General features: G+C 38.7%; 3 protein-coding genes across 14 annotated transcripts; 2 read left to right on the forward strand and 1 right to left on the reverse strand.

The window, feature by feature from the left end:
- Positions 1-809: 809 nt before the first annotated feature.
- Positions 810-17,399, forward strand: LOC111244272 (uncharacterized). Of its 8 annotated transcripts, none has more exons than XM_022791183.2 (20): positions 810-954; positions 1,777-1,981; positions 2,585-2,714; positions 4,307-4,363; positions 4,626-4,771; positions 4,983-5,130; positions 5,441-5,598; positions 5,843-5,968; positions 6,406-6,729; positions 6,879-7,026; positions 7,605-7,688; positions 8,100-8,248; positions 8,601-8,700; positions 10,134-10,213; positions 10,341-10,537; positions 10,831-10,934; positions 12,043-12,132; positions 12,368-12,718; positions 12,942-13,286; positions 13,582-15,201. In XM_022791183.2, the coding sequence occupies exons 3-20, from the start codon at positions 2,598-2,600 to the stop codon at positions 14,533-14,535; spliced, it is 3,678 nt and encodes a 1,225-aa protein (XP_022646918.1). In that variant the 5' UTR covers positions 810-954; positions 1,777-1,981; positions 2,585-2,597; the 3' UTR covers positions 14,536-15,201. The 8 variants fall into 8 exon arrangements, with proteins under 8 accessions (XP_022646918.1, XP_022646917.1, XP_086835193.1 ...); XM_022791182.2 differs by lacking the exon at positions 810-954 and adding an exon at positions 1,378-1,480; XM_086979067.1 differs by lacking the exon at positions 810-954 and adding an exon at positions 16,741-17,399 and having other exon boundaries at positions 1,395-1,981; positions 13,582-13,864.
- On the reverse strand, positions 15,278-25,198 carry LOC111244274 (DNA repair protein XRCC3-like). 4 transcript variants are annotated; one of them, XM_022791191.2, is made up of 7 exons: positions 25,013-25,198; positions 19,749-19,839; positions 18,674-18,948; positions 17,830-18,032; positions 17,393-17,562; positions 16,586-16,769; positions 15,278-15,893 (listed from the first exon to the last, which is right to left on the reverse strand). In XM_022791191.2, exons 3-7 carry the CDS (start codon positions 18,871-18,873, stop codon positions 15,727-15,729), a joined length of 924 nt encoding a protein of 307 aa, XP_022646926.1. In that variant the 5' UTR covers positions 18,874-18,948; positions 19,749-19,839; positions 25,013-25,198; the 3' UTR covers positions 15,278-15,726. The 4 variants fall into 4 exon arrangements, with proteins under 4 accessions (XP_022646926.1, XP_022646925.1, XP_022646923.1 ...); XM_022791190.2 differs by lacking the exon at positions 19,749-19,839 and having other exon boundaries at positions 18,674-18,944; XM_022791188.2 differs by lacking the exon at positions 19,749-19,839.
- Positions 20,242-26,337, forward strand: LOC111244275 (centriolar satellite-associated tubulin polyglutamylase complex regulator 1-like). 2 transcript variants are annotated; one of them, XM_022791197.2, is made up of 8 exons: positions 20,242-21,079; positions 22,102-22,477; positions 22,839-22,935; positions 23,147-23,277; positions 23,661-23,754; positions 23,953-24,029; positions 24,197-24,308; positions 25,196-26,337. In XM_022791197.2, the coding sequence occupies exons 2-8, from the start codon at positions 22,453-22,455 to the stop codon at positions 25,320-25,322; spliced, it is 663 nt and encodes a 220-aa protein (XP_022646932.1). In that variant the 5' UTR covers positions 20,242-21,079; positions 22,102-22,452; the 3' UTR covers positions 25,323-26,337. The 2 variants fall into 2 exon arrangements, with proteins under 2 accessions (XP_022646932.1, XP_022646929.1); XM_022791194.2 differs by lacking the exons at positions 20,242-21,079; positions 22,102-22,477 and adding an exon at positions 22,506-22,714.
- The last annotated feature ends 609 nt before the right edge of the window (positions 26,338-26,946 follow it).

Here is a 26,946-nt window from a genome sequence, read left to right on the forward strand (position 1 = left end):
TTAATAGCGGCTACAGGTGGTGCAACAAAGCCCAATTTCGTGGAGAGCGAGCTTAACTAACTCTGATCAAATCTCCATTGAAAAAAAAACTGTTCTGGTTAGGACCATCAATATAGACAAGATTAGTGATCTTGTAGCATTCAGTTGGCCAAGACAATCTATTACAAAGTTGATTTTGTTTAATTTAGTTGTGTCCCGTACAAACCATCATAGACAGATACAGTTTTCTCACGATGTAACTTCGGTACAAGCTTTAATTATCTTCGCCTTCTTTGACAACAAGAAAAAAAAATAAAAAAACATCACTGGTCACCTAAACAAGTCGCTCGGCTTCTAAAGAATTGATTATTCGAATCTTGTAGGCTATGATAAAAGCATGTTTTATTCTCAATTGAATAAAATAGAGAGAAGGTTCAGAATAGACAAAGTTAATTGGTTTATGCGACGCGTAATGCAGTTGTCCTGTATAAAAGTATTATTTTGTTACGCTCTTTATAGTCATACCAAATGGTCGTTATTGCTGTTTACACCTATACTGAATACATCTTGCTCATTGTTTGAATTCTGCAAAACAGGCTTTCTGCATCTGGTGCTATCCCACGGGAATGCCAGCACCACTTTAATAGATATATTCCTTATTTGTTTACATTGGTTATAAACAGGCTGCTCCCATGTTTGGCTATGCAATTTCATCCCGTATGCAGCTAAAATATCCAGATCGTTATTTTTCAACATCGATTTTATTGCAATAATTGACAGATAAATATGAAAAAGAGGCAATCATCAGTACTGTAATCTAGAACTTCGTTTTTTAGCACGCTCATAGTTATCTTCGGAGTCGAGTCCAGTTGTTCATTCAACATAGAGGAAGCTAGACGACTCAACTTTTCAAGAAACAGCTCTGAAAGCACAAAAACCTCGGGTTGCTTCAGTAGCAGACACACTGCTAATTTGGTAACTAGAAACATAACGGTCATAAAATAAGGTGCCGGCATATCTGCCCCTGTCAGACAAGACAAGTCTAACGATTTGCCACAATGAAATGCATGCACATTTTGATGATTACAGTCAGCCAAATCTAACATTTCAGGTCATTTCTTAGAGGTGTTCGATGCTTTAGATAACTACTTGAGCCCGTTAACGTGAATTACACAACAAATAAAGGAAGAACCATGTAGTATCGCAGAAGGTCCACTGGCGCCCACCAGACAATTTTAACGTTTCTTTTCCGTGTCTGCGCTTGTCTCTGGCCACGGACCAGAACATGCTTCAACGGTAGCTAACCGAAGCGGCAAGTGATAAACAATAGAAACGGGAAGCAAAATACTACTCTGTTCTGGGACTTAGCTAGCCTCGATTCAAAATAATCCTGTCGTTCACTATGTGTTCACTATGAAGTACGGAATGGCAAACGTTCGAAATATATTACTGCTACGTGTAGAAGATTAATCTTTCATTTCTCGCGCGTTCGTGACCTGTGGTAAAAATTAAGCGCCTCATTCTGCTTCTCTTTCACCATATTCAAAGAAGGACTAATGTAGAGAAAATGCTCACTACAACTAAAAGCAGACAAAAAGAAGGATGACAGGACGCTGGGTAGGCGAAGCAGGCGGATGGATTAAGTAACGTGAGCATATTGAGAACTGCATTGTGTTACTGGGGTTATATACGGAAGGCATCGACTGAACTGATTCCCCTAACCAAAGGTAGCTTAAACGAGAGACAAGATAAACGAGTATGTACAAAACTTCTGAGTTCCTCATATGTTCTTTGTAGAACGTCGATAAGGCGCTGCAACGCTCATCACGGAAGTTGCTGCAACAACTCCAATTGAAAAACAATTGTGTATGGTACTCGAGTCGCCAACGTGAGGGTAGAGTGGTCCGGCAGTACCCGTGTAGCCCCCACCAACCACAGATGCTTACAAAAATCAGTAACCTGACTGGTAAACGGGACCCATTGAAAGACTTACAAAATTCTGGTAAGCAGGACAAATATGTTTTTACAAGTTTCACTGTCTTTACACAAATTTCAAATTCTGTAGTACGTCGTAATTTCGGCAGAGGGCACGGGAAAGCGTTTGTCGACAAAATTGCTTTACTCTTTTTAATAGAATTAATAGAAGGATCTTTGGCAGTGGCCTACTGATTTACAAGTTTATGTAGTTCGTGTAAAAAAAGTTGAACGTATTGAAAAATTCCATACATTCTACTTTTTATATACGATGTATGTTTATTCTATTTATATATAATCTCAAAATAAATATTGCTTTTTCTTGAGTCATTCAGTTACGCCCCACTAGTTTTTTTTTTGCTCTTGAGGAAGTAGAATTCCTAAAGGTTTTTTCACGCTTATTCTAATCTGATGAGTACTAAAATGTCTATGCGTATTAGATTAAAACAAAAAAGACTTGCATCCGGTCAGGACAAAAAGTTTTTACTTTGGGACTTGATGCTTATTCTTAAAAGAAGAGGTGTTAAATTTACATGCTAAATTGCACCTGAATCCGGAAGTTCGCAGTTGCAGATGCACAATAATAGACAAATAGTATATTAATGAGTTGTCTTACATGCATGTATTTTAGGATCTTGTGAATAATGGCGGAACGATATAGTTCAGAAAGTAATGTGGATTCGGAAAGCTCCGCCTCTTCGATGGAAGTGGATCTTGACCTGATGGAATACCCACGAAGTCAACACAGTCCTCCACCGGAGGTATGAAAGGCTTTGGTGAATGCAAAATGAAAAAAGAGCGAATGCTGTGGCTATACCTATATAGATGTATGCTGTATGTATTAATTTGGATATATATATATATATATATATATATATATATATATATTCAAATTAATTTCCTTCAGTCGGCGAGATATTTTCATTTTCATGCATTTCTATTTTCTATATCCTTTAGTGCTCAGTTCATTTACGTTGCTCTCTAAGCTCTTTTTGCTTGCCAGATGGCATCCTCAAACCGACTAACGGAAGGTATAACTACCGGCCTTCGACGCGACCGTGGGCACTGTGTACGAGCCTGCGGCAACAGGTCCAGGTCTGTAGTGATAGTGGCTGCCCACCCCGTCTAAGATGTTGATGTTCAACCTAAAGCGAGGGATTTACGGATCTATGGTCAACTGGGTAAAAAGGGACGCACTTTCGTGGCTTTGTCCCGTAAGCCGGCATACGTAGCAGCCCAGGACAAACTCATATCTCTTTGTCGAGAAAATCGCTCGCCATCGATTACGTTTGGAAGCCTCAAAGTTTGTCCTGGTTTTGACAGGACTGATTGTGATCCCCTTGGACTGGTTTGATATAATGTGCTTTCGTTAAGGGTGAGCCTGTTGACTTTCCGTCTCATCGCTGTAAAAATGTTACCTCTGTGTTCAATAAATAGCATTTGTGCCGGTTTTAGTTCGGCGTCACGGCATTTGGGGGTAACGAGAAAGGTGTAAATCATTTAAGCCGAAAAGCCAGATAATTCAAGGATTGGCAAGGTAGTCGGCCAATCTTCGGTGGTGCTTTTGAGTGTGAAAGGAGTCGCCTCCGAAACTACTGTTTCTTAATTCTACGAGTACATATATCAGTAATTGTACGCATACATCAGCAAACGTGGTATGAATAGGCAACAAAAAGCAAGTTGAATAGGTGTCACAATGTTGCAGCAACGCGTAATCGCACGACTTCATTACAGAGAACTTTGGACGACTGTTTACTGGGGATTAGTGCGTGTCCGAAAGACTTAAGAGCGCAAATTGAAGGCTCTAGGTATACGTTAGTGGCGCCACCGAAAATTACGGCGCATACAAATAATCCTCAATATCCCTTTTGGCGTTATCAGATGGCTAGAAAAAAAATGCTAATTTAAATTTTCTAATTAAAAATAATAAGGTGTATCAGGGTACGAGAAATCATATTTTCCTTGTACTTATTAGTGGAATATTATAATTTAAGGATCAAATTATTATTATTAAAGTAGAAGAAAAAAATTCCTTCAAAAGAAATATGTTCAATTATTCCTCAATCAGCTTCTGAAATGGGATATGTTAAATCGGATGAGCAACCTTTAAAATGAATAACCCGAATACTATACAAACAAATTTTTTCAAACTTCACCGTTTTTTAGAGCTAGTATGCGCTTAGATTTCTCTTCAATAAGGATAAAAAATTGCTCGAATTGATAGTTTTTGCGGCAGTACAAAAAATATACATATACGGGTATGTCACGCACATATCGTTTTAGTGCAAATGCCGTAAAACTTACATATGTTTGAAATATTAAAATTTGATCCTTACGTGTTTTCCGTCTACAGCTAATGACAGCTATTGATCCCTGGGCCCTTCAAGTGGTGCGTCATGAATCCACTCAAGTAAGTATATTAAAGCAAAGCAACGTTTATGTAATCGATCTTTATATGAATCCTTTTGAGTAGTCCATTTCAATCTGTGAATAATCATAAAAGGTATTTTAAATCATATTCGACTGTAACGGCCCTTGAAATTCACTTATTCGGTTAGATCAGATCTTCTCCATTCAGCATGGAAACAACTTTTAACATAACTAATTGAACCGCTGTAAACCGAGTTTAGCCAATCTTTAAAAATTTTTTTTTTCGGTTGCTTTTTGCAAAGGCGATTTCACCGGAAGTTATCGCTATCAGCTCTGACGAGAATGAAGAACCAGCTAGCCACCCGGCACCAACCTTGCACCCAACACCTACGCCAGGTCCTTCAACTTCGACAGCAAACTCGCAGCTCATGGCTCTCATGCCATTCAGGTGAACACGATGATGACAATGAAAAAGAAAACAAAGTCAAAGAAAAATTTATTTGAAGATTCATTCAAAGCTATAAAGTTGTTACTTTAGCTGAAACTTATTGGACTACGGTAAAATATCCATGTACATTGATAATAATAATAATTAAGTATTAATATAAATCGAAATCAATTGTATTCTTACTGATGCCATGTTCCTAACACTGTTGCAGGGATGATGGATCCGCCTCACGTTTTGGTCCAATCGGATGGAGAAACGCACCACCAAATTTAAATAATGCTATTGGCTCCGTCGCGGCATCGGGCGATGAAATTGGAGACGAACTTTACAGGAGTGCTATTCACATTGTGCTTAACCAGGTGAGGTTTTGTGGTACGAAAATATATGTATGTATGATTGTTTATTAATAATCAACAGTTAGCATGGAACTAAATCACGATTTTTGAGAGCAGAAGCAGTATATGTAACACAAGCCTTTCGCACGGCAATTCTGAACAAGGAATTACACATATGTGAAGCATTTACTTTGGAAATCCATCCCGATTTTTAATTATCTAACGCATCTCGGAAACTTTGTTGTTACAGCCACAAACTCATGCATGCTAAGTCACATTCCATACTTCCTAATATTATAAGGTCAATAGCTACAATAGGCTGTTCTGCTTTCAGGTGATAAATAATTCGGGAACAACAAACAACACAGCGCCACCTACTCAGAACGAATGCAATCGGCCCAGTCGCCTCAGTCCAGACGAAGAGCCTCTTCATAACGAACTTGGGCAGCGGCCATCAAACTTAAGACATTTGCGAAACTATGCAAGCAAACCGTATGTTTTGCATAAAAGCCTGATAGATAGTCTAAGTTATTATTAATATTGTTATAGAAAAAAAAAACTCAATTTAGACCGGCTTTCCGAAAAAAATTTATTAAATCCGACAAGCCAAATAAAGGATATTTTGAATCTATGAAGGCGGCCCATATATTTTTATGGCGTCTTCAAGCCTGTTCTGTAGTCCGTATATCTGTAATATTTACGAGCTTTGTCTTTTCGTGGGTGCCGTTATCAACAGTCACCGAGATCTTCCTAGTTCTCTTCACGCAACCGACTCTCAGTCGAGCTATCGAATTTCGGGTAGACCTCGCCCAGGCGTGCTGCGTGTTACTAGAGACCTAAGCCAGCGTCAGGGACTTGAACAGTAAGTGGGTGTATTTTTTTACTTCCTTTTCATCTATCCTACCACCTATGTGAGTTAAGGTAAAGTAGGACGGTTTAGGTATAGCAGCATCAAATAATAGTTGTTATCGCAGAAGTTAGGGTGCCCAGAAAAGCGCTGGAAGTTATTACACGCAGGTCAATATGCGATAAGCTTTTTTTCAGGATAATAAAAAATCATTTGTAAATGATCGGTTTTTTAGTTATTCCCTATAGAGCGAACAAAGAAATATCGTAGTTACCGCTGAGAATACTTATGCTAGATCTAACAAGTATTGTCAATTAATGCATATTTTTTTTTATCTTTGACAAAAGAATGCAATCTTCTGGCACTTTTCGCGGCATCTTCATAATGCGCTGAAACGGTACTTAAAGAACGGAAAAATGCTTTTCCTCATTTTGTCGTTCATTTGATATCAGCTTGATGTCCTCTTCTTCATCTGATCCTGGAACGGCATCTGTATCTGGCTCGGCAACGGATTCTGGCTCAGACGCAGACGAGGAAACCGAGTCAGATACCGAAGTTGACGACCAGGACGAATCTCAGTGGTATGGGGCAAATGGTCACGCTTCTCGGCCAAACTCTCCGACCTCGAATAGATTCTATGGATCGGCGCCAAGCTCTGCGTCAGCGATTGCTAAGGTAGTAACCGCTTTTAGCAGTGGCCCCTCTACGGCGGCTGGGGCGGCCACGGCCGTGAGGACGCACATTGAAGAACCAATGCCTTCGTCACTCATGGGATCGTGAGTATTGCGTTTATTAATAATAATTATTATTATGCAATAATAATAATAAGTATTTGTATGATATCTTTTTCTATGTACACATTGATTACCGTCCTCGAACAGGAACAAGCGACCAGCAGCTTTTATACGTGTTCTCAATATTTCAGAGCTTTCGAGCCAACTCTTGGCGCTTGTAGTGCTTCGTCGGCCACACCCTCTAGGAGCCAAGCAGCGGTGCGTAAATCATCTGCTATGGAATCATCTCCGGGGTGTCAACAGCAGGAACAACAGCGACTCAAAGATGAAGCAGAAAAGGTATCAATTCCTATTGGTTTCACGGCTTGGGCAGTTAAAGGTACTTTTAAATTTGTCTTTTATAAGGCTATCGGTTAAAATGTAGCCTTAACTGGGTAAGTAATGGGATCGAAGCGAATGGTGTATTTGTTTATGTTGCATTTTTGTGTTGTGGGATCATTCCTTGTTGGTACGCTAACGCAGCAGCTATTGTAAAAAGAAATTTAACAACAAATAATGGCCTGGTTAGAAACTATGGCATATATTTTTCTCATGGTTATATCTCCAGCATGTTCTTTTATTACCATTATCTTTTGTTATTTTACTATGTTCTTTTATTATATTTTATTCACCCAGGTTATGTAGCATGTAGCGCTAATCATATTTGGAGCAGCGATTTCTAGTCTGTTTTATCCAGAAGCTTGGCTGTCCAAATTACTTCGTTTTTTAATAAGACCTTTATTTTATCTAAAATTTATTATAGTTCTTATACTTTCAGGCGAGGTTTTTGTGTTCGCAGTTTGTTCGCAATGTCCCAGTATTTATTAAAGGTTTGCATTTTTCTATAGTTTTTTTTCCAATTCTTTTTCTTCTTGTAGGAAAAAGAACGACAGGAGCGGCTAGCTATACAGGTAGAGATTGAGTTACGGGTTCCCCGCCTGCCTCAGTACGGTGACATTGAGGTAAGTGATCACGTTTTCGTCATCAAAGTTGTTCTCCTAAGGCGCCGCAAAAGATAGCAAGTGAGTTCAGATGCACTAGTGTAATGTCTTTACAAGGGTCGGCTATTGCGAAGTTCCGAAGGTCAAACAATAGTCAGCGATATGATACATTGTCGTATTCGATACGATAAGGACGATTAAATGCGAATTTTAGATTGGCTTTCAGCTAGCAGTCATTTATTAATATTTCTTTGACCACACCTGACTGTGTTTTTGTCTTGAATATTTCGGTGAAGAACGATCTTAATTAATTAATGTGGCTTGTGTGTAACACTATTGTTCCGTTAATTGTAGCAATAATTATTCTACTAAATACCTCAAGTAAGTTATATAATGCTTGTGTCCTTGTAATGGATTTTCTCAACTTTCCAGGTAACCACGTCGAATGGAACTAAACTGAAAGCTAATTTTCCTGAAGCTACCACTATAGAGGCAGGCGCGAAGTCTCCTCGCAAGCCTCCAAGGCCTTTAAGAAAGATTATCCATGGTCACGATCCCAATATACTCCAACAAGCAATTAAGTAAGTACAATATGTCAACTACTTTCGCTAGAATCTGAAATGTTAGATTTGTATGTGCTTTTTGGTTCAGTATATATGGCTGGTAGGTGAGCAACGACATTTTTTGTTTATTATCTCATAAGTGGAGAGAAGTTCATTGATCTTACGTTTACAAAAAGAGCATTTAGCTGGTAAAGGGAAAAAATCATAAGGCAATTAGTGGTTTAACCAATTGAGTTTGGTTGACAAATCTTCTTTGGTATAATTCGCTTGCGATTTGAGTATTTGTTCAAAAGATAAAGGATAAATGGCAAATTGTTCAGATTCACCCTACCGCAGACTCTGTACTAATATATTCGTGGTCATGTTCTAGACATCACGAAGAGACAATAGAAGCTGCTGAATCCCTGAAAAAGTTCCAGATGGGTTCCATTCTACAGGCTAAATGGCTTCCTGACAGGCATAAAGCTGAGGTGAGACATTTTCTCCGTATCACCTAATTATTTACTTTAATGTCGTACACATGTTTTTAGTTCGCTTACTTCATGTGATATCACTATTGTGAAGCATGCGATGCGTTGAAGCGTCTGCTAATAGGTGGACCTACAGTGAATAATTTTATAGGTATCATATAAATAAAGACTGTTACTATGAAAGGATTTCATCTTATCTTGATGATAAACAATTTCGACTTCCGGTTTTACTATTGACTACACTAGCAATACATTTTCCGAACAAAGTATCGCTGTCGTACAACTGTCGGCCTTCGACACAATCCCGGGTGCTCTAAATAAGCTTGCAGAAGCAGGCCCAAGCGCCAATGATCCAGAGTTCACTTTGTTATCGTGGTAATGCCCTTAGTGACAGCGGTTATTTGGTTCGTTCATTGGGGTTGATGCATACCTTTCTGTGGAAGATTTATCGATCCTTGGCCAACGGAGTACGTTTCGGAGGCATTTTATTTATACTCACTTGCAATCCGGCACACGGCGCAGTCGCGTGCAGACCCACACGCTCTAGCCCATATCCCCTGTCGCAGAATAGGACGCCATTAGTCGACGTAGGATCGACACATTAAGACTCCGACTAATTTTAGCAGGACTGATCGTTATCTCTGTAGATTAGTCCAACACGGTTTGTCTTTGTTGAATGAACCCATAGATATGGTATTCTTTTGATAACACCCATATTATCGACGCCCATCAGAAACAGGCTAGTTGATATACCATGGTCTACATGCAGTATTTCGGCCGTATCGAGCATACGGGTTGGGGATATGCGTCATGGCCTTCAAGCATCACAATGCTAATACAACTGGAGCGTACCATTCCGGTCTGCCTTGCTTTGTCATCTTTAACTTCCACTCGCGTACCCTACATTGATATGCGTTTTCTAAATGGCATTAATATATGTATATTTTGACGACGAGATGGCTGGCGGTATGGCCGAAATCATCAAAGAATGGCTTGAATGTCTGGCTGATTGGACGTCTGCCCCGGTGATTTTGCCGACAGGAAGTTCAAGCATTTAATTGGGGATTATGAGCGGCCTGCTGGACAGGATTGGAAAATGCCGCCGGATCAGATCGTAAAACGAGCTTGTGGTTTGCGCTTTTCGATGTCAGAATCGGTGCTGGTGAGACATGAGAAAGCTGTGCGAACATATTTTATCAGAGGACATTGGCTCTACAGGACTGATTTTTTGTCACTATAGACGTTTTACCACCACGACGGGAAAGTGTTTGAACGGTTTTATGCCCTAACCGAGCGTTACTAGACAGACTGGAGGTCAAGTTTACATTGAGCGTGTTCCTGGCGAACGTCTGAAAGAGCATGCGATTAGTTATACATTACAGCTATATAATACGTTGCACTCCCATCTAACTCTTTTTCTCTATTAATTGCAGGTAACCTTACGAAGAGGAAAAATGATTGAGACTATGGGATCAGCCACGAATCCGGTGATGCTCGAGTTCTACGAGGCACTGTAAGTCTTCCTTGATAGCGTCCATGATTTATCTACTTTTAGTCGGTAAGATTCATGCTGTTCAGTTGATGTCTAATATTATAAATACATTTATCTAATGTATAATTAATGCCATTATTTTTCGCAGCTACCTGCTGGAGCGCGGCAAGCTTCACTTGGTGTGTTCAGAAGGGGTGCCAATGTCAGTCTTCGACGCGTATGCGACCCTTTTACGTAATGAAGCTGATCATGAGTTACATCTTTTGTTCGAATATCTCATGGAGGGGAGCTGCATAGTCGTTCCATATAAAAAGCCACCTAAACGACGAAAACCGACAGCGAAAGGTAGGTATAGCCAAAAACAAAAATGAACATTCATTCTCGTTACTCCTCTATTGAGCGATAGGAATAATTGTGTGTTTGCGGCACTTAAAGTTGTGCACTGACGGAGACCATGTTGATTGATAAAGGAGAAACCCTTTGGATGTTTACTGTATCCAAACAAGACCTGCATTAGTGACCTACAGGAGCTTCATGCTATTACTATTGTATGAGCCCGACCTTTTTTTAGCGAGCCTTCATGTCTCTATAAAATAGGTTCATGCAGTTTCATCTAATGATACTCTATAACCTTACAGACAGCACCGAAGAAGAAAAACTTCTGTTGGCAGCACAATCTCTTGCATTGCCAGTGGTACCTGCCCAGTCTGCTTTTTCGAAGGATTCCGATTCGGATCTTGAGGTACAGTTGAGGCAAAAGAACTTTTGTTTAGCGGACTTCTTTTCATTATAACAGGTTGGTCGACAAGTAATGTACGGCCCTTTTCAGACACTCTTCTATACACTTTTCTTCTTCATTTTCGGTTGAATTATTTGTAGCATTCAGGAGTGCTCTCTCTTCCATAAGCCGGTTTCATTATAAATTTCGTTGTGTGATCACTGGACTTTTCTTTTTAGTTCATATTCCAAAAAGAGATGCTCCTGGTAAATTTTAAGCTTTGTACACTTGCTCCGTTTCGCCTTACGGAAATAGTTTGGATATTCGTAACGTGTACGGCGAGGAGCCTGTAGTTCAAAGGGATATTTGAAGATGATTTGCAAAGTACAAAGATAGCAAAAAAAAAAAAAAAAAAGATAGACAAAAGAAGCTAGAAAATGTGCTTCGCTTGGGTCACCCATTTAAGACTGATGAGAGCCTTAAAAACCAAACAGCTCGTGAAGAGGTTAAAAAAAATGAATTGCGTTTATGCGACTATGAACAACCGGTCATTTGGTAATATTTGCTTAGCAGTCATAACAGAAAAGTTGACAGTCAAGTCTCCGAAGACTTGCGACTGATTGATCTCTGTCAGACTTGAAAATTTCGCGCGAGACGAAATAACTAAATCAATAGAAACGTGCAAAAAGGTAACAGAGAGTGATCTCAAATATTTAATGAGCTAAGTGGTTGCTTGAAGTCGAATTGAATCTTGTGTTTTTCTCAGGTGTAAAACGAACCCTACTTTTTGACTACCTTAATATAGCGGTAGAGAGAAAACAATCCAGTCCAACCCTATGAAGCACATTGACACCATTTGTGCAGACTGCATTATGGCTCGCAAAGTACGTCTGTCTTCGACAAAATGATGTTCAATTTTACAAAAATGAAAATAGGGTGTTTCGTAATTTGGTATGTACAGAGTTGTTTGCGATGGTGCTTTGTGAGGTGACGAAATTTTAGCATATTTTAGACATCTATTACACGTTAGTTGGTGAAACAAACGTGATATATGCCATATGCGCTCACTATAGCAGACATGCCTTGGTTAAATAAGAAATGTTTCAAAATATTGATGTTACTTATCACGCAGATAATTTCGTGCAATATGCCGTTACCGGATAATAAGGACAAGACTCCGAAGGAAATTGAGTTGGCCTACACGCCTGGGCCGATTTATAAGGTATGTTGATTTTTTTTCGTCATATTCGCCCGTTTTCCTCTTCCTTGCCAACATTTTGCAGCTGTAAATGCGACTTTTTTTTCGTACTAGAGTACATAAGTAGAGCCTTTCTTAAAGCCCGCGATATAAACAAGCACATAGCTAAGAAGAGAATTAACACCACTCCGGAGTTTTAAATTCTACCTGTCACACAATTACCTTTTCACGGATTTTAATTGTTTCTTTACTTCTGCAGGGCAAGCCTATTTCATTTGTAGACATTTCGTGTGCGGGCCAGTCGCTTATTTTGCCCACGATTCCGCCTGAACTATCACCGGCTTGTGTAGCTCATGACGTTAGTAATGCTAACGGTGTTAACAAGACAACTACTGTTGGAAGCCAACCGTCAAATGTCTTCATAGCGGGGCGTTCGCTGACTATACTTGAGGAATGGGTCACCGCGTTGGGCAGTGAAAAAGTGGATCCGCTCAATGAGGAGACGGGCGAGTACCTAGAATTAAGCCCGATTACAAAGGGCAGACTACGAAAGCGGAAGGGTGACTGCTCAACGACAAAAAAAGGAGCTGCTACCAAGAGGGGCAAAAGGGTATGTTATTATTATGGCGTAATTAATACATACTCCGAGTTTTACGTATGGTCTTGTCGTCAAGCATTGCTTCAAATGCTTTACAATATCACGTGATCACTCGGTTGTACATTTGCTAGATATTATAAAAAGGATACACGATTATGTTTCACACGCAGTACAATACATTGAGGTTTTGTTATATTTAACAAGCCAATTATCTAATTACTCTGTCGCATTGCAGAATAAACAGTTTGCAGCGATGGAGGCCGCGCAGGCACAGATGCATAGTACTCTAGCGGCCATGCTACAACAGGGGCCCGTACCAGGCTCTTTCATGTTCCCGCCGGGTTCGGCTGGAACTATGCCTGATGCCTCGACGGAGCGTTTCCATCGCCGTTGGTTCCCTAGATGGTTCGATGGGCTAGAGTTGGGCGTGCATTCATCTTCTGTGCAGAGCACTCTGCACAGGTTTACTCGAGACGGAATTCCGCTAATTCCTTTCGCAAAAAACTGGTATGAGTACAAGCAAGAATTCGCTAGAATCGTGGCCGAACGGGGAAGTGGCGTTGACAACGTGTACGATAAGGTAAGTAAATCCGATTAAGTTTATTGGTGAGAAATTAGAAATTTAAGAATTTTGAGAGGGAAGTCAACATCAAAAAAGTAGCTGCTTTCTTGGTTGATCAATAAAGTTAATCCAAATAACATTGAATCACATGAGGACGGCAGATAGAATATATTTGCATACACAATTGTTGTTGGAGCTTTTGTACGTTTTCTCACGATTCACCTCCTTTTACATCCAAGATGATCACTTTCAACTTTCTCTGCATTCTTAGCGACATATTTATTGCACTTCGTTTATCCTCTGTATTTTGTAGCGGAGTGCCTTGTATAGCGGAACTACAAAACCAATGATGACCGGTACCAAAGGAAACATGACTTCACTTATCTTTGAGGAACTTACCCTCGGTAAAGAGGTCACAGAGAACCTGGCAGCACTCTTAGAAGGATTTGGACGTTTGGCAGACGGCGACGAAGATGAGACAGACAAGAAAACTACCGATCAGTCTGTAAAACCTTTAAGCGAAGAACCAACGAAGGAGGGACAACCGCAGTTAATATCTGTTATAGATGTTCCACAAGACAACAATCATGAATTCCGTAAGAAACATTCAGTCATCGTTAAAGACGAACAAAATTATCGTGCAGATAAGACTTCTTCCTTGATTACCCCAGATTTATTACAAACAGTACTTTCTACGAATTCAAAAAACAGTCTCATTGGTCATTTAAACGGTACTTCTACAACCGCATCGGAATTAGCCTTAGACAGTCCTACCATGGGAGCAGGTCCTGACGAAAATACTATATCGATCCCACTAGCTTCTCTGAGCACTGACTTACTAATCAATGAGTGCAAGCAAAGCGAAGGCGTTGATATTATTAATGAAGGAATCGGCACGACTGTCGATATATTATCATCCAAATATAATCCTTCGGAGTCTCAACAACAGAGTAGTAGTAGTAGTAGAAATGAGAAGTTGGAGCCAAGTTCAGATCAACAACGAGATCAGCTTAGTCCGCCGAAGTCAGCGCCACCGCGTATCGTATTTGATGTATATACTGATTCGGAGTATTCGAAAAACTCCCCGTCGCTCCCAGACTTCCGGGTAGTTTTGCTCCCAAATGGATCGAAGGGCCTTCTGAAGTTCAGGGACCTCGTTCGTTTAAGCGTCGAAGCAGACGATACCACCCTTCTCATCGCCCATGTCGTTGACGGGAGAGTTCGCACTAGGCAAGTGATGCCCTTTAGCATACCTAGATACAATTAAATGGATGCTGCAGCGAGAGGGAAAGACAAGTGGTAAAAGGATAAGATCTGTTTAGCTTTAGCGGAACGTAAACCTTCATATACTGCTTGATCTAAAGGGTCAAATCGGGCCATCGTGCGCGCCATAGCCATTTGTGAGATGCGTGAGGAATTATGTAGATTTGCTGTAGATAGGATATAAAAAAATTTTCAGATAGAATGTTGCATACGTCTATAAATAGAAAAAACTATATCTGTATTACATGTCTGTTCACTGCGCACAAGCAAAAAGTTAATTGGAGAAGATTATAGGCAGATTATTGATTATCATAATGTAATTTTCTTCAAAGATCTCTTGTGCAATGGTACATGTCTATAAAGCTTCATTGTGTATTGATACAGGTCTACAGAGTCTATAATTACTCGTTGGTTTGCTAAGGGGAAGGAAAATGTATATAGCTACTTAGCACTTGCCTTTTCACTCCGTCTACACTATATATATATATATATATATATATATATATATGTGTACATTAAGGGAACACAACAATACTATTTAGTAGTGGGTGGTCGTTGCTAATTTATTCTAAGAGATGTGCATATGAAACATGTATATATGTGTACACATATTTGATGCATGGACAGGCTAATTGACAATAAACGAACTAATGAAATAATATTGCGCCTATTCGCCGCTTTTCATTCTTTATGTGCTGCGAAAATTTCAGCCGATTAAAAGCCTACGTAGAAAGATCTACAAACAGTTTTCATCATTTTCATTTATTGAATTGACGACTTGTTGTCAGTATTATTAAGAGTAAGTTTGTAGGTTCATTTTTCTTCTGCATCTAATAGAACTACCACAGACTAGCCAGCAATCGTCACTGTGTTTCTAACGCCGTTGTTGTATTAACGTTAATCAACGGAGATACTTTTTGTGAGCGCAAATCTTCCTTAAAATCCCTCTAGCATTCTTTATGTTACCTAACAGCTTTCGGCTTATCAAAAAATATCGGGTAAAACAGTTCTTGCAGATAAAGCATATTACAGTAAACACGTAATGATCACGTAAGTCCTGTTCTCTATATATCATGAGTAAACAATGGTAACAATGTCAAACACATAGTTCATTTTTACGTATTCGCTTGCAGCCGCTTCAACTTGCGAGGGTTCAGTTGCGATATTTAAGTACAAACTAGCTGCTCCATTTTTCTTAAGTGGGATCATCGCCGTTCAAGGCCACGAGCCCTTCTGGACGAATCTGAAACTCACGATCTTTGCCCACACACCATTGAAAATAGCTTTCACACCAGTCGACCCGCAAATTGCGGAGACCTAGTTCACGATCTTTAATGCTTAACATTAGTCGTCCGGAAACCCCTGAAATTAATGTAAAACATGACAAAAAAGACAGCGATTTGTATTTCCGTTCATAATTTTTTTAAATTTGTAAATAAAATTTACGAACTAGTAGAAGAAGTGAAGCACGGAGCCAAATCTACTGCCAGTTGTGCAATGTTATTTTTCATTAAACAGATTTAACACGAGGCAATTCTATTAGAATCTACGTTGTCATACTGCGTGAGAGTCGAAATTTGTTGAAACCTGTTTGTAAGAGTTTGAAAATAGTGTTACATCGATTCCTATCTAGATATATATAAAGTCGTAGTCATGAGACATTCCGCATGGATATACACAAGCGAAAAGCAAATTGATACATGGCGTTCCACAATACAGGGGCACTGCCGCACCTTCTGCATTGCTAGCTTTCTGCCAACAATGCGAAGAAACTTGTATCCATCATTGGTTCAAATATCCGGTCCCCTAAAACGTAGACGCGTTTAAAATATCGTGCAAATGGTTTCATTCAGTTATATTTTCATACGTTTTTCTCGTCCATACGTGTCCGTTAAGTGAGAAAGGATTTATTCACTGTTATATAGACAGTGCCGTGCAGCGTTGTTCGGGCTGTCTTTTATTTAACCCGTTCATGGGTACAGATTTCCTACTGGAACAAATTATTTTGATAAATTATAGTTATTTGATTATAATCACAATACATTGACTACTACCTTTAGACCATGATGTTCCTAAGCATGGCCGAAGAACTCCACTAGCGAGGTCAGCGGCGACCTGGTTAGCGCAAACAATTAAAACGTTGTACTTTTTCGAGAATCGGTGAAGCTTACGGACAACATCCTGTATACTTTTTGTTCGTTCCTTACAGCCTTCCTCGACCCGGAATGGCCACGTTATCTTGGTCGTCGTTCATAGGAAATACACGAGAAAGACACAAATGTGCAAATGTTGAACTTTAACTCGCTCCTAAATGTTAAATATATCTCGCAACAGTAATAAAAACATATAAAATCGTCAGGGAATATTATCGTCTAAATACTACAGACTGTATCCTGGTACTAAAGCAAAATAAAGTCTTTGAAACAAAAAATCATTCAAACTACTATGAAATGTTATCCAATTTGTTTAAATTTGTGCAATTTTGTATTTAATAATTATTATGAAGAGGATAAAATTGTACTACACATAAATAGTGGGAATGTATGATCAGATTGGGTAAAAACTGTCTCGTTCTCAATACTTTGATGGACATGTTGCGTGAATATCTCGTATATCTTAGCGAGGGAATACGCAAATACTATAGATGAACAATTCACACGTTCATATGCGTTACAATTCACAATACACAATTCGATCATCAATAAGTCATCAATAAGTTGATCATGTTTTGCGATATTATATATTATCTAATAAAGAAATGTTTTGAATAAATTCAATTTTTATCGTAAAATGATTATATGTCACGATGGAAATCGAATTAGATTATGTATTTACGCATAAAATCTAACTTATAACCATACTGAGTCTATTAAGATTGCATCTATAGTTCCAGTCGTAAGGAGACGCGGCAAATCCTTGTCAAGCGTTTTCATCAACTGGTCGAGGTCTGCCACCCTCGAAATCAAAATCTTGTCCATGGATGCGTTAGGCCAGCGCTGCTTGTTCGACGCAAGCTGACAGAGACGATTACCTACATCACCCACGAATTACTACAATATTATCCAAAGTTTTTCTGTATAATAAACGGATAGGGAAAACACTAGATACAGTCTGTGTAGTCTAATGCTTAGCGGCAGCTTGAGACGTAAAAATCGAAACATTTATTTACTCGTTTAATATGAAAATAGTGGAGGTGGGGCGATTGTACGAGAGTTGTGTCAGAACCAGTCCTAAAAAAACTCGCGGTTGAACTGAGACCAGTGTTTCGAAAAGTATGACTTTTACTGGGAAATACGACCTGGAAATCGTCCCTCTGTGACAACATAAGCTGCTCTATGAGGGCAGCTGAGCGCGATATCAAGCAGCAGCTGGGTTTTACCCGACGAGGCTTCGCCGGTTATTTCGATAACACCACGTCCCGTTTGAAAGCCATTACCCCCAAGCAAGTCTGCTATCTGGAAAGCTGTAAAAATATTCCGTGGTTCTGGAAGGCCGCGAGCACTATGAAAACAAGAAAAATTATTGTGCAAAAAGACAGATGTCCTGTTAGACTGCCTGAAAAGTGATTCTAGTCCGATGGGAAGCGGGTGGATTACCCTTGTCCCTATTTTAGGTATTCACAAAAAAAACTGTTGAGCCGAATCAGATAAGTGACCTTATTCTACTGACACATATCTTGTGTATATACGCGAATTGACGTATTTGAACCATCAACGCCTCAAACCTTGATCCTTGCTTCTTAATAAGTTAAATATATATACTATAATAGTTCTGGCCTAAGCGAGAATAACAGTTCCACTTAAACAATAGTCATATTGAAATAGCAGTACTTCAAAGAGTAGCAACTGAGTCTTCATATTAGTACTAGTACCCGTAGCGTATAACTCTAGATAATAACATATGAGACCACCTTTGATTAGATGGTTTCTCCATGCAGAACAATATCACGAGCTTAAATCATTGAGTGATTTAAGATTGCACCGTCCATACTCTTAACATTCACCTTTGTCCTTCTTTTTATATCCTGTCTGATCTGAGTGACAGTTTAACGTCGTGGTTAGTAAGTTAGTTTCTATATTAGCCATGTGTTCATGCCCTTCTGCTCGCTAAAGAAATAAAAAATCCACGAAATTGTTTCATACTTCATATTATCGACAATCTGCTTCGAGCGCTGCAACAACTCGATGCGGGCCACTTTCTCGAGCGTCAGCGCAGCTCCATCCTGTATTTCGCTCGGCGACAGTGTGTACGCGAGCTTTTTTTCTGTTCCTCGAAGTGCAAGTTCGGCCTCCGTCAGGACCAGGTCATTCTCTCCACGAATCAGTTTCGTAGAACTCGACATAATCGATGATGTCCACAAGCAGGTTTTCAGTAAAATGCTGAATGACGCCACTCGCCTAAATAACACCTTGTCTAGCTGGAACAGAAAGAACAAAATGATTGCTTATGAGGCCATTTCAAAATTGACTAGAGTATTAATAGAGCAATCTGATTACTATGATCATCGTTTTAACTTTGGCCTTTCGTCGAAGCATCGTCCCGTGTTGGACGGCTAGAGCACTAAGTACGTGCTCAGACTTAATTGGATGTCAAGTAAGTTCTTACTCAACAAGTCGAAAGAAATACATTAGTTCAACTTTTTTTTCTATATGCTAATGCAATACCTCTAAATTTAGATTGTAGGTATGTGATGCTATAAAATTTCATTATATAAACCCACTTTCCCAACGTATTTTGGTAACAGAAAAATTACCGAGTAATAAAAGTGGTCATTATCAAATAAACTCGTCTAGAGTGCAACTATATTTCGAAATATTTGCCAATGTCGATTTATCCCATCAATAGGGAATCCGCCGTTACATTTTGATGACTAACCTACTAATCGACTTGTCAAGTATACCCAAAATTATAGCAGAAGGTCTGTGTATGCTACACAACTTTATTTCTCCTTGAATTTCGTTTAGAAAATAGAAAACAATACTAACCAATTACGATATGCATATAACTATCAAGCGCCTACGAGACGGTGTTTGCTGACACTGGTCAATTATCAGGACAAAAATATATTATTGTTCCACACACATTCACACTTCCATAGATATTAGAAATAGGCGCTCATTTGTGTGGTTAATTCCTGGTGACCAAAGGTGCAGCCTTCAGACGATATGGCAAACCTTTTTTAATGCGTAGATATATGCGTACATTTCGAATACGAACCACTTCCAGATATTGTCAAACATAACGTTTACAGCAACATTAGTTGACATTACTTCAAGCTCAGCATCATAAACATCTTCGCATATTTTCTCTGTGACAGAAACACATTGTAATTGCCTCGGATTAATATTACATTGTGAGTGGCAGCAGAAATTGGCTTTTGTATCCTGAAAGAAAATATCGCATTTAGCTAACTCTTGAACCTATCTAATGGACGAAAACCTTGATCCTGATGGTAGGCAAACGATTTTCCTTAAAATCTAGGCACTAAATATGGACTACGGGTGACGTAAACTGATCAGATGACTATCAAAAATGATATATAACTCTCCCATAATAGAGAAAAACACTCCAATTAGGCAACAGGAAATCACAAAGTAATCAAACGAGCTAAAAAATAGTTACGGGAAATACGCAGTTATTCGTCTAGTGCTTTCCGTATCATTTCTGTGCTGGAGAATGTGGCTTGCTGTTGATACCGATTCCGCAATAATATATAATCGTGCAGATTTCAGTTTCTATCTGCTTTTATTAGTGGCGAAACAGGCAGTAAAGATTGGACAGGGACACACAACTTATCATACTGAAAAAATATCTTTATATATGGATAGGCTTTATAAGGGCAGAAAGCCGCAAACTCAGAGAACTAATTAACTTTTATACGACTTTAGTAAGTTAGTAGCTAACTATACTAAGTTCGAACTCTAGCAAAACCCAATACTCCCACCTGTATAGAAGTCTAAATGGTGTTCAACTATATTCATAATGGCTAAAGATGGAGTAATATTTTACCAACATGAAACAGCATTCAGTATATTATTGGCTTGTAGCTTTTTAGTGTTTCTAATGACATGTAGTGTACACCTCTAACTGAAAACAGAAACTTTATCTATCATATATGTTTAATTGCCTTCGTATGTATTGCATCCATATCGTCAACCATTGTAACATCATCGAACCGACATACAGCATCGAATCATTGGTCATATCAGTGCAAATGCAGTCTGGAATGCGGCTCTGCTTTTTAATTACATTGTGCTTGTGGCGACGCTCCTGCTTCTTTCAACATTGCAAGCGGTATCGTCTTCGGCGGAAATCTATTTGGCTGGCTTTGGCTGTACCGATATGGAAACAGATATGGGGACTACTACCACAGCCATTACCTCCACAATAAGCAACGTTGATGGAGTTACTGTAAGGGTAGGACGATCATAATTTCGATGAAAGGAACTATGATGGTGAAGGAGAAACTGGTAAAAGTTCAGGATTAAGGTGTGATGGAAGAAAACGAAATGGCAGCAAAAGTCGGAGGTGCTGGAAAGACGACAGAGGTAGGTTAGAAAGAGGCATGCTACGGCTTTCGACAGGTCTCGATCAATGAAAGGCAGTCAACGAATTGTATGAACGAATTCAACGAAAAGATGCATAGGTGTTCACGGGACCCCATTTCCTTGAACACCTTTTATAAATTTTGTTTAAAAAATTTTCTTAACGCTACAGGTAAGATGCCCTAGGTTAACTGCAGCTTTTCTATACAAGTTGTTAAAAATTGCTTGTGATCTCTGACACATCGTTACAACTCTTAGTTTTGGCTATCGTACAGCCGACATTACCTGCGCGGCGAAAAGCAGGAGTCTAAAAAATGAAATGAAAGTTTGGGTCCCGAAAAAGTGGGAACTCGGATTCTTGAAAGGAAAATCGCAGAATCATTTACATCGCGTTCGCAACTTACAGATACAAGTTAATAGAAATGCGGATTCGTTAAGGTAAACAGTATGGTATACGTTTTATTTATTGTTATCCCTTAGACTTTGATTCTCAAATGATGTTAACTATAAGCCCCACGAAAGACGGCGATTTCCGCCAAAGTATGGCTAGTAGTTGATAATACGATCATAGGCATACACTAGGATAGGCTTCAACGAATTCGGACTTGTAGCTGCAAATTACGCCATACGTACACAAAAAAACGGATCTTTGTCTTAGGCAATTACTTAGCTCTATGGTTTTTCTTTGAGCCACGGTCTTTTTCTCGCTTTACCTAAGATCAGATTCTCTTGTTGTGTTTGAGTAAAAAAGATAGTAGGCCGTCTATTTATATATAAAACATGGTGCAAAGTTTTTGCTATCAGATCGCTGCGAATCTCAGGTACCCGCAACTGATATTCGTCCACGTCATCTCAGAGATCTAATGCCTAACTTCTAGTCTATCTCCTTGCTTATATGGATACAAGACCAGTTGTACAACCATTATTGCAAGTAATTATACTATTATTTCTAACGAACTAGAAAAGCTATTCGAATATTACTACCTACTTCTCTGCAGAGCTAATTTAAACATGACCATTTTCAGTGCCGGGCGGGGTTTTCACTTGCTATCGTGGGTTAAGAAACCACGACTTCGCCCGGCTTTGAAGCAGCGCTTCAAGAAGCGAAAGAGCGTCAAACGCATCAGGACACGGGATTGGGCAATGTAGCAAACGGAAATGCCAATCCTATGAGGAGCTATGAGGCTGCTGTGAACACAGCCTGCGCGAAACCCCAACGGAAGAGGAACAGCTCCTTAAAGTTAGAGAACTCACTGATCAGCTGATACACCGCGGCACGAGTGTCGTTCTCCTCAGCAGACGGCCACTCCATAGGAGCACTTCCAGAGGATCGCCGTGTGTGCGTTGTAACAAAGGCTTATTACCCTTTATTGGAAATGTGTGACCTCAAGCAATATATTGGTACGGACATTTCCTGGTTCATGTGATGGTTTGTTAGCAGAAACACGTCGATCGCACACGTCGATAGTGCAGGATCATTTTAAGTTGAAAAAACATTGGTAAAAAGAAGCGAATCATTTTTCTACCCGAGATTGTATTTCGGATAGAAACGATCCGCTAATGACTATATTAGAAATGAACGATCCTTCAACATAAAACGCTGATCAGTAATGCGATGTCTAGGCACAGCTTGTTCAGGTTCGAATTTCAAAGTCAATATTGGTTCGGTCTAGTAACATAGTATCGCGCAATTAGAACTGAATAGAACAGCGCAAAACTGTATCCTGATTTTCTTGGCCTTCTCTGTATGATGCATTTTCAGCGGATCACTATCTAAACGTGTACCTGGAGGATGTTATTAATAAAATCATGCAGAGTGAAAACCGTGTAGACCATATTGATGAATTTCTCAAGGACTAGTAAGTCAAGCTTTACTCGAAATTGAAGCATTAATACGTCATTGAGGTTGATCCTGTGGATTGAGGTGATCTCGAACATAACACAGAAGAGTCACATTAACATGAGGATATCAGACGAATTACAAAGATGACGAAATTCGTTTTTTTTTTTAATTCGTTTTAATGTGCTCTTACCTTTTTTTTGGTTTTTGCTCAATCGGTCAACGTCTAGTTTCAGCAAGGTAAATAGTGGTGAACATGTACATAATGCAGATGGGAAGTATATACTCGCGTCACCGTATAATCGGGCTTGCGTCGTTCGGTTACTTCGGTCCACGTTAAATCCGTTCAATGAATGCATTGGTAGGTGGCTTTTTCACAGACGAGCTTTCAAAATAATTCATCTATAGATCTGCACTAATGTGATTAAGTTGACCGTTACATTAAAAAAAAAATTGTATGCTGTAAAAACAAACAGTGTGCTGCATTTTCCTTTTATCTCTAAAAAAGCAAGCTGGCTAAAAATTTCCATGGGCTAAATAGTTCAATGTTTAGTGTATCCGGTAGTAACGAGTATCTACAACAGAGATTCCTAAGGTTTGGACAGGAGCTAGCGGGCTTGAATTTTATCTAAATGTTCTCTAATTTGAGAAAAATGATTGCGCTATTGAGTTTTATATATAGATATATGTGTCTGTTTTCACAACGTAGACTAAATTCGTATTTGCTAAATGTACCTTTTGCAGATACACAGCTAAGTAAAGGGGACTATTGTTCCATAATTGAGCTCACATGGCCCCATTGGGATTCGAGGAGTTTTGTGCAGAAAAGCATTCTCAGGCAAGTTCACTTCATCATTTAAAAAGTTAGCGCATAGAGTTAATAGATTATTAAACTAATGATCCTTAGCAAAAAACATTTTTAGAACCGTTTTCATATAAAACTTTTGATTACCTACTGCACTTACGAAATGTATTTTATCAAATCAAAAATTTTTCATAGACCAGTAATTAATAAAGTCTGTCTAAATTATTTCAGGTTTTTAGACAGATCACGGACAACTTTTCCCATTGATGATTTTATTCAAGCCTTCTCGCTCAGCATTCTGTATGAAGGTAATCCACTACTTTATTTGTTAACTTATAAAATAATATAGTATTAATCAGCTATGACCTCACCCTTGTAAGCATAACATGTCTATAATGTGTTTATAATTTTGTTTATTTATAAAAGCTATGTATTTTCGTAGTGCAAAATAGATTCTGCTATATTTCAATTGCAGATTTCCTACGAGAAGCCGACAAAATCCTTTTGAGCAATAAAACCTATTCGAGAAATCGCATACTTTACAAACTCAAAGAAAAACGAGCACAGATCGACGACCTTAAATCACTGTAAGTGTTTGCTCTCTCTCTCTTTCTATATATATATATATACATGCCGTTATGGGCGTATGATTATATAAGGGTCCGCAGCGTTGTTTGTTACTTGCAGTACAAGTGATTTAAGTCCATACGATAAGCCAAATAGCATTGATTTGCTTATTGTTGGATAGTAGCACCCTCTAAGCTTGTTCATCTTCTAAGGTAACAGATTTTTTTTTTAATATCAAAGTCGCTTAGCTTCTGTTTCACCTTGGCACATTGGAGATTTGTCAGTAGGTCAGGCGTACTCGACCATCACATATCGCATATAGCACCATATCGCCCAAGTCTCACTTAAGAAATTAAAATATATATAACGGCCACATATTCAGTGTCATAAGTCCGTTGGTTAATCTGCCTTATTAGAGTTCGTACTTTAATATACATAAAGTACACATTGGAATGCTTCCTAGTATCGTAAATAAGACCACCATGTTTAATTTTTTAAATATGGCATAGAGATATCTCAGAAAAGTGAACAATATCCAATATCAGCTCATTTCGTACGTTAGACCACTTGGTCAAAATTACCTTTATTTGACAGTAAAGTGAGTCTTGAGAGTCATTCACAAAGCATTGCATAGATTGACCTAAAAATGGTATAATTGAATAATTTATATCTAGATATATAAGGAACCGAACTTGCTACATACACTGAAATACGAAATACTCACCACTTTTGTCGATCTGATTGGTTCTCTTTGCGTTCTTTCCACTCACTCGCCCCTGTTGTTTCACTCGTTTGGTTTATTCTAGCGCTGGGTGTTATCCACTGGCGTGTAGTGACATTAACAGTATTGTGACTATAGTCGTTATGCAATCGCTCACTTATATAATATTGATAACCTTCCTTATAGATGGCCAGACCGCTCCGTGATCGAAGAGATCGTTAGTGACGACATTTCGTACGAGGAGTTCAACCGGAAGCTGTTCCAAGCCGCAAACCGCGAAGATTTCATTGACACCCTTTGTGACTCGACCTAATGCTAAATAAATAATAGAAAAAAAAAATAGATCACTTATTACATCAAATGGTTCCAAACGGCTATACTTTGATGTCGATATAATTAGGGGAAGCGATTAACGTGTAATAATTAATGTGATTTTTTGACGGAATCGCCACAAACTGTTAATTTCAAATTTTTCAAAAATAGTTCGTATAAAATGGTTAAGGAAGCGCCGCTTCATGCTGGAACGAGCCAGCCGTTTGAAGTAATGTCAGCCGGCTTAGGTGTTGGATATAAAATATGAAACATTGTTAAGAAAGTTCAGACTTGGTAATATTTCTTTCACGTAAAAATTAAATTTCTTCTTCGCACTATTGCTTCTTATATGATGATCTTTTGTTGTATAGCATAGCAGAAACAATACGGCAATAGTAAATTTTATCTGTAATTGCTATTATTAGACCTTGTGACCTCGGCCGCGGCACGAATCATACATTTATCAACTGCTTCATACAACTCAGATTCAAAGCAAATTTCAACTGAGAGTTCTTTGAAATCTCATGATATGGATATTACGTGGACTTAAAATAGACAACACAAAAGATAAAAAGAAAGCTTCGATCTCAGAGCCGCAAATTTTAAAGTATGATATACAGGGTGAAGCAACAACAAGTTCTAAACAATTTCGAAAAAATTTCTATACAACAGCCTTTTTTGAATTGTCTTGAATCTTTCGCTACCCTATATATATATATATATATACTTGGTTTAGATTTTATTCATCGCTTGGCGGTCATTTATTAGAACTTAAAGCCCACGCCTAACCTAATTACTTATGAAGAAATTTATTTACCGCACAACAATTACTGCGTAGGTAAAGTTCAGTCAGAACTGTAATTTCAGAATGAGCAAATCTACAGAGCAGGTAGCAAAACTAAAAGGGTCTATATATGTAAAGATGTATTAATTGAAGTTGATTGTTGCACTAAATCAGAGACAACGGTATATAAAATATAAATGAAAATAAACGATGCTTTAAATCGTAAATATAACTGAACTTGTATTTGCTCTAGAAATATTTCACAGTTAGAAAATAAGTAAAAAAATACTTAATGTCCATCACCTGAAGAGTCTCAAAGTACTTGCGCATTGCCAATAATAGTTCCTCATGTAGGTACGCTTTTAATTGATTAGCCCTTCCATCCTTATTGTTCAGCTGCACCTATTTATTACCAAATAATAATCTTGCAAAAGTACTTTTCCGGTACGAAATTAGGATATCGCTTGGTTATCGACTGCAGTTTCAGTTCCGTTACTACTTGAGCGTTATTTGAACATTCTAAAAAAATGATTTCATACATGTGAGACAAATACATGTTCTGTGCGGCCATATCGCATTAATGTGACAAATATTTTGCTTACATTCAATGAAACATACAACTTGTATTGTTTAATACCGGATGACACTTTGGGGTACAGTGTCTCATAAGATCAATCATATTACTCATTTTGTACCATTTACCCGACACTGTTAGATTCATTTTCTACTTAATTTAGCCCAATACAGATTCTTCTTGGATTGAGTCAGTCATGCAACTTACCGAAATATGTATTATGAGTTAACTGATCCCTAATGATCGCGCGGTAAAATGTGGCACCAT

The sequence above is a fragment of the Varroa destructor genome, unplaced genomic scaffold, assembly GCF_002443255.2.
Source record: "Varroa destructor unplaced genomic scaffold, Vdes_3.0 BEIS01000002.1, whole genome shotgun sequence".
Lineage (NCBI taxonomy): Eukaryota > Metazoa > Arthropoda > Arachnida > Mesostigmata > Varroidae > Varroa > Varroa destructor.

What these genes read in the sequence shown, in the direction of transcription:
- LOC111244272 (XM_022791183.2), top strand. Translation starts at nt 2,598, where the DNA reads ATGGCGGAACGATATAGTTCAGAAAGTAATGTGGATTCGGAAAGCTCC. An exon ending in CGAAACTATGCAAGCAAACC is followed by an intron (nt 5,599 to 5,842) that starts GTATGTTTTGCA and finishes CGTTATCAACAG; the next exon opens with TCACCGAGATCTTCCTAGTT. An exon ending in CAGCGTCAGGGACTTGAACA is followed by an intron (nt 5,969 to 6,405) that starts GTAAGTGGGTGT and finishes ATTTGATATCAG; the next exon opens with CTTGATGTCCTCTTCTTCAT.
- LOC111244274 (XM_022791190.2), bottom strand. Translation starts at nt 18,873, where the DNA reads ATGTCGAGTTCTACGAAACTGATTCGTGGAGAGAATGACCTGGTCCTG. An exon ending in ATGCAATCTTAATAGACTCA is followed by an intron (nt 16,770 to 17,392) that starts GTATGGTTATAA and finishes ACGACGACCAAG; the next exon opens with ATAACGTGGCCATTCCGGGT. An exon ending in AGGAACATCATGGTCTAAAG is followed by an intron (nt 15,894 to 16,585) that starts GTAGTAGTCAAT and finishes CATTAATTTCAG; the next exon opens with GGGTTTCCGGACGACTAATG.
- LOC111244275 (XM_022791194.2), top strand. Translation starts at nt 22,687, where the DNA reads ATGCGATGTCTAGGCACAGCTTGTTCAG. An exon ending in GATGAATTTCTCAAGGACTA is followed by an intron (nt 22,936 to 23,146) that starts GTAAGTCAAGCT and finishes GTCAACGTCTAG; the next exon opens with TTTCAGCAAGGTAAATAGTG. An exon ending in TCCGTTCAATGAATGCATTG is followed by an intron (nt 23,278 to 23,660) that starts GTAGGTGGCTTT and finishes TACCTTTTGCAG; the next exon opens with ATACACAGCTAAGTAAAGGG.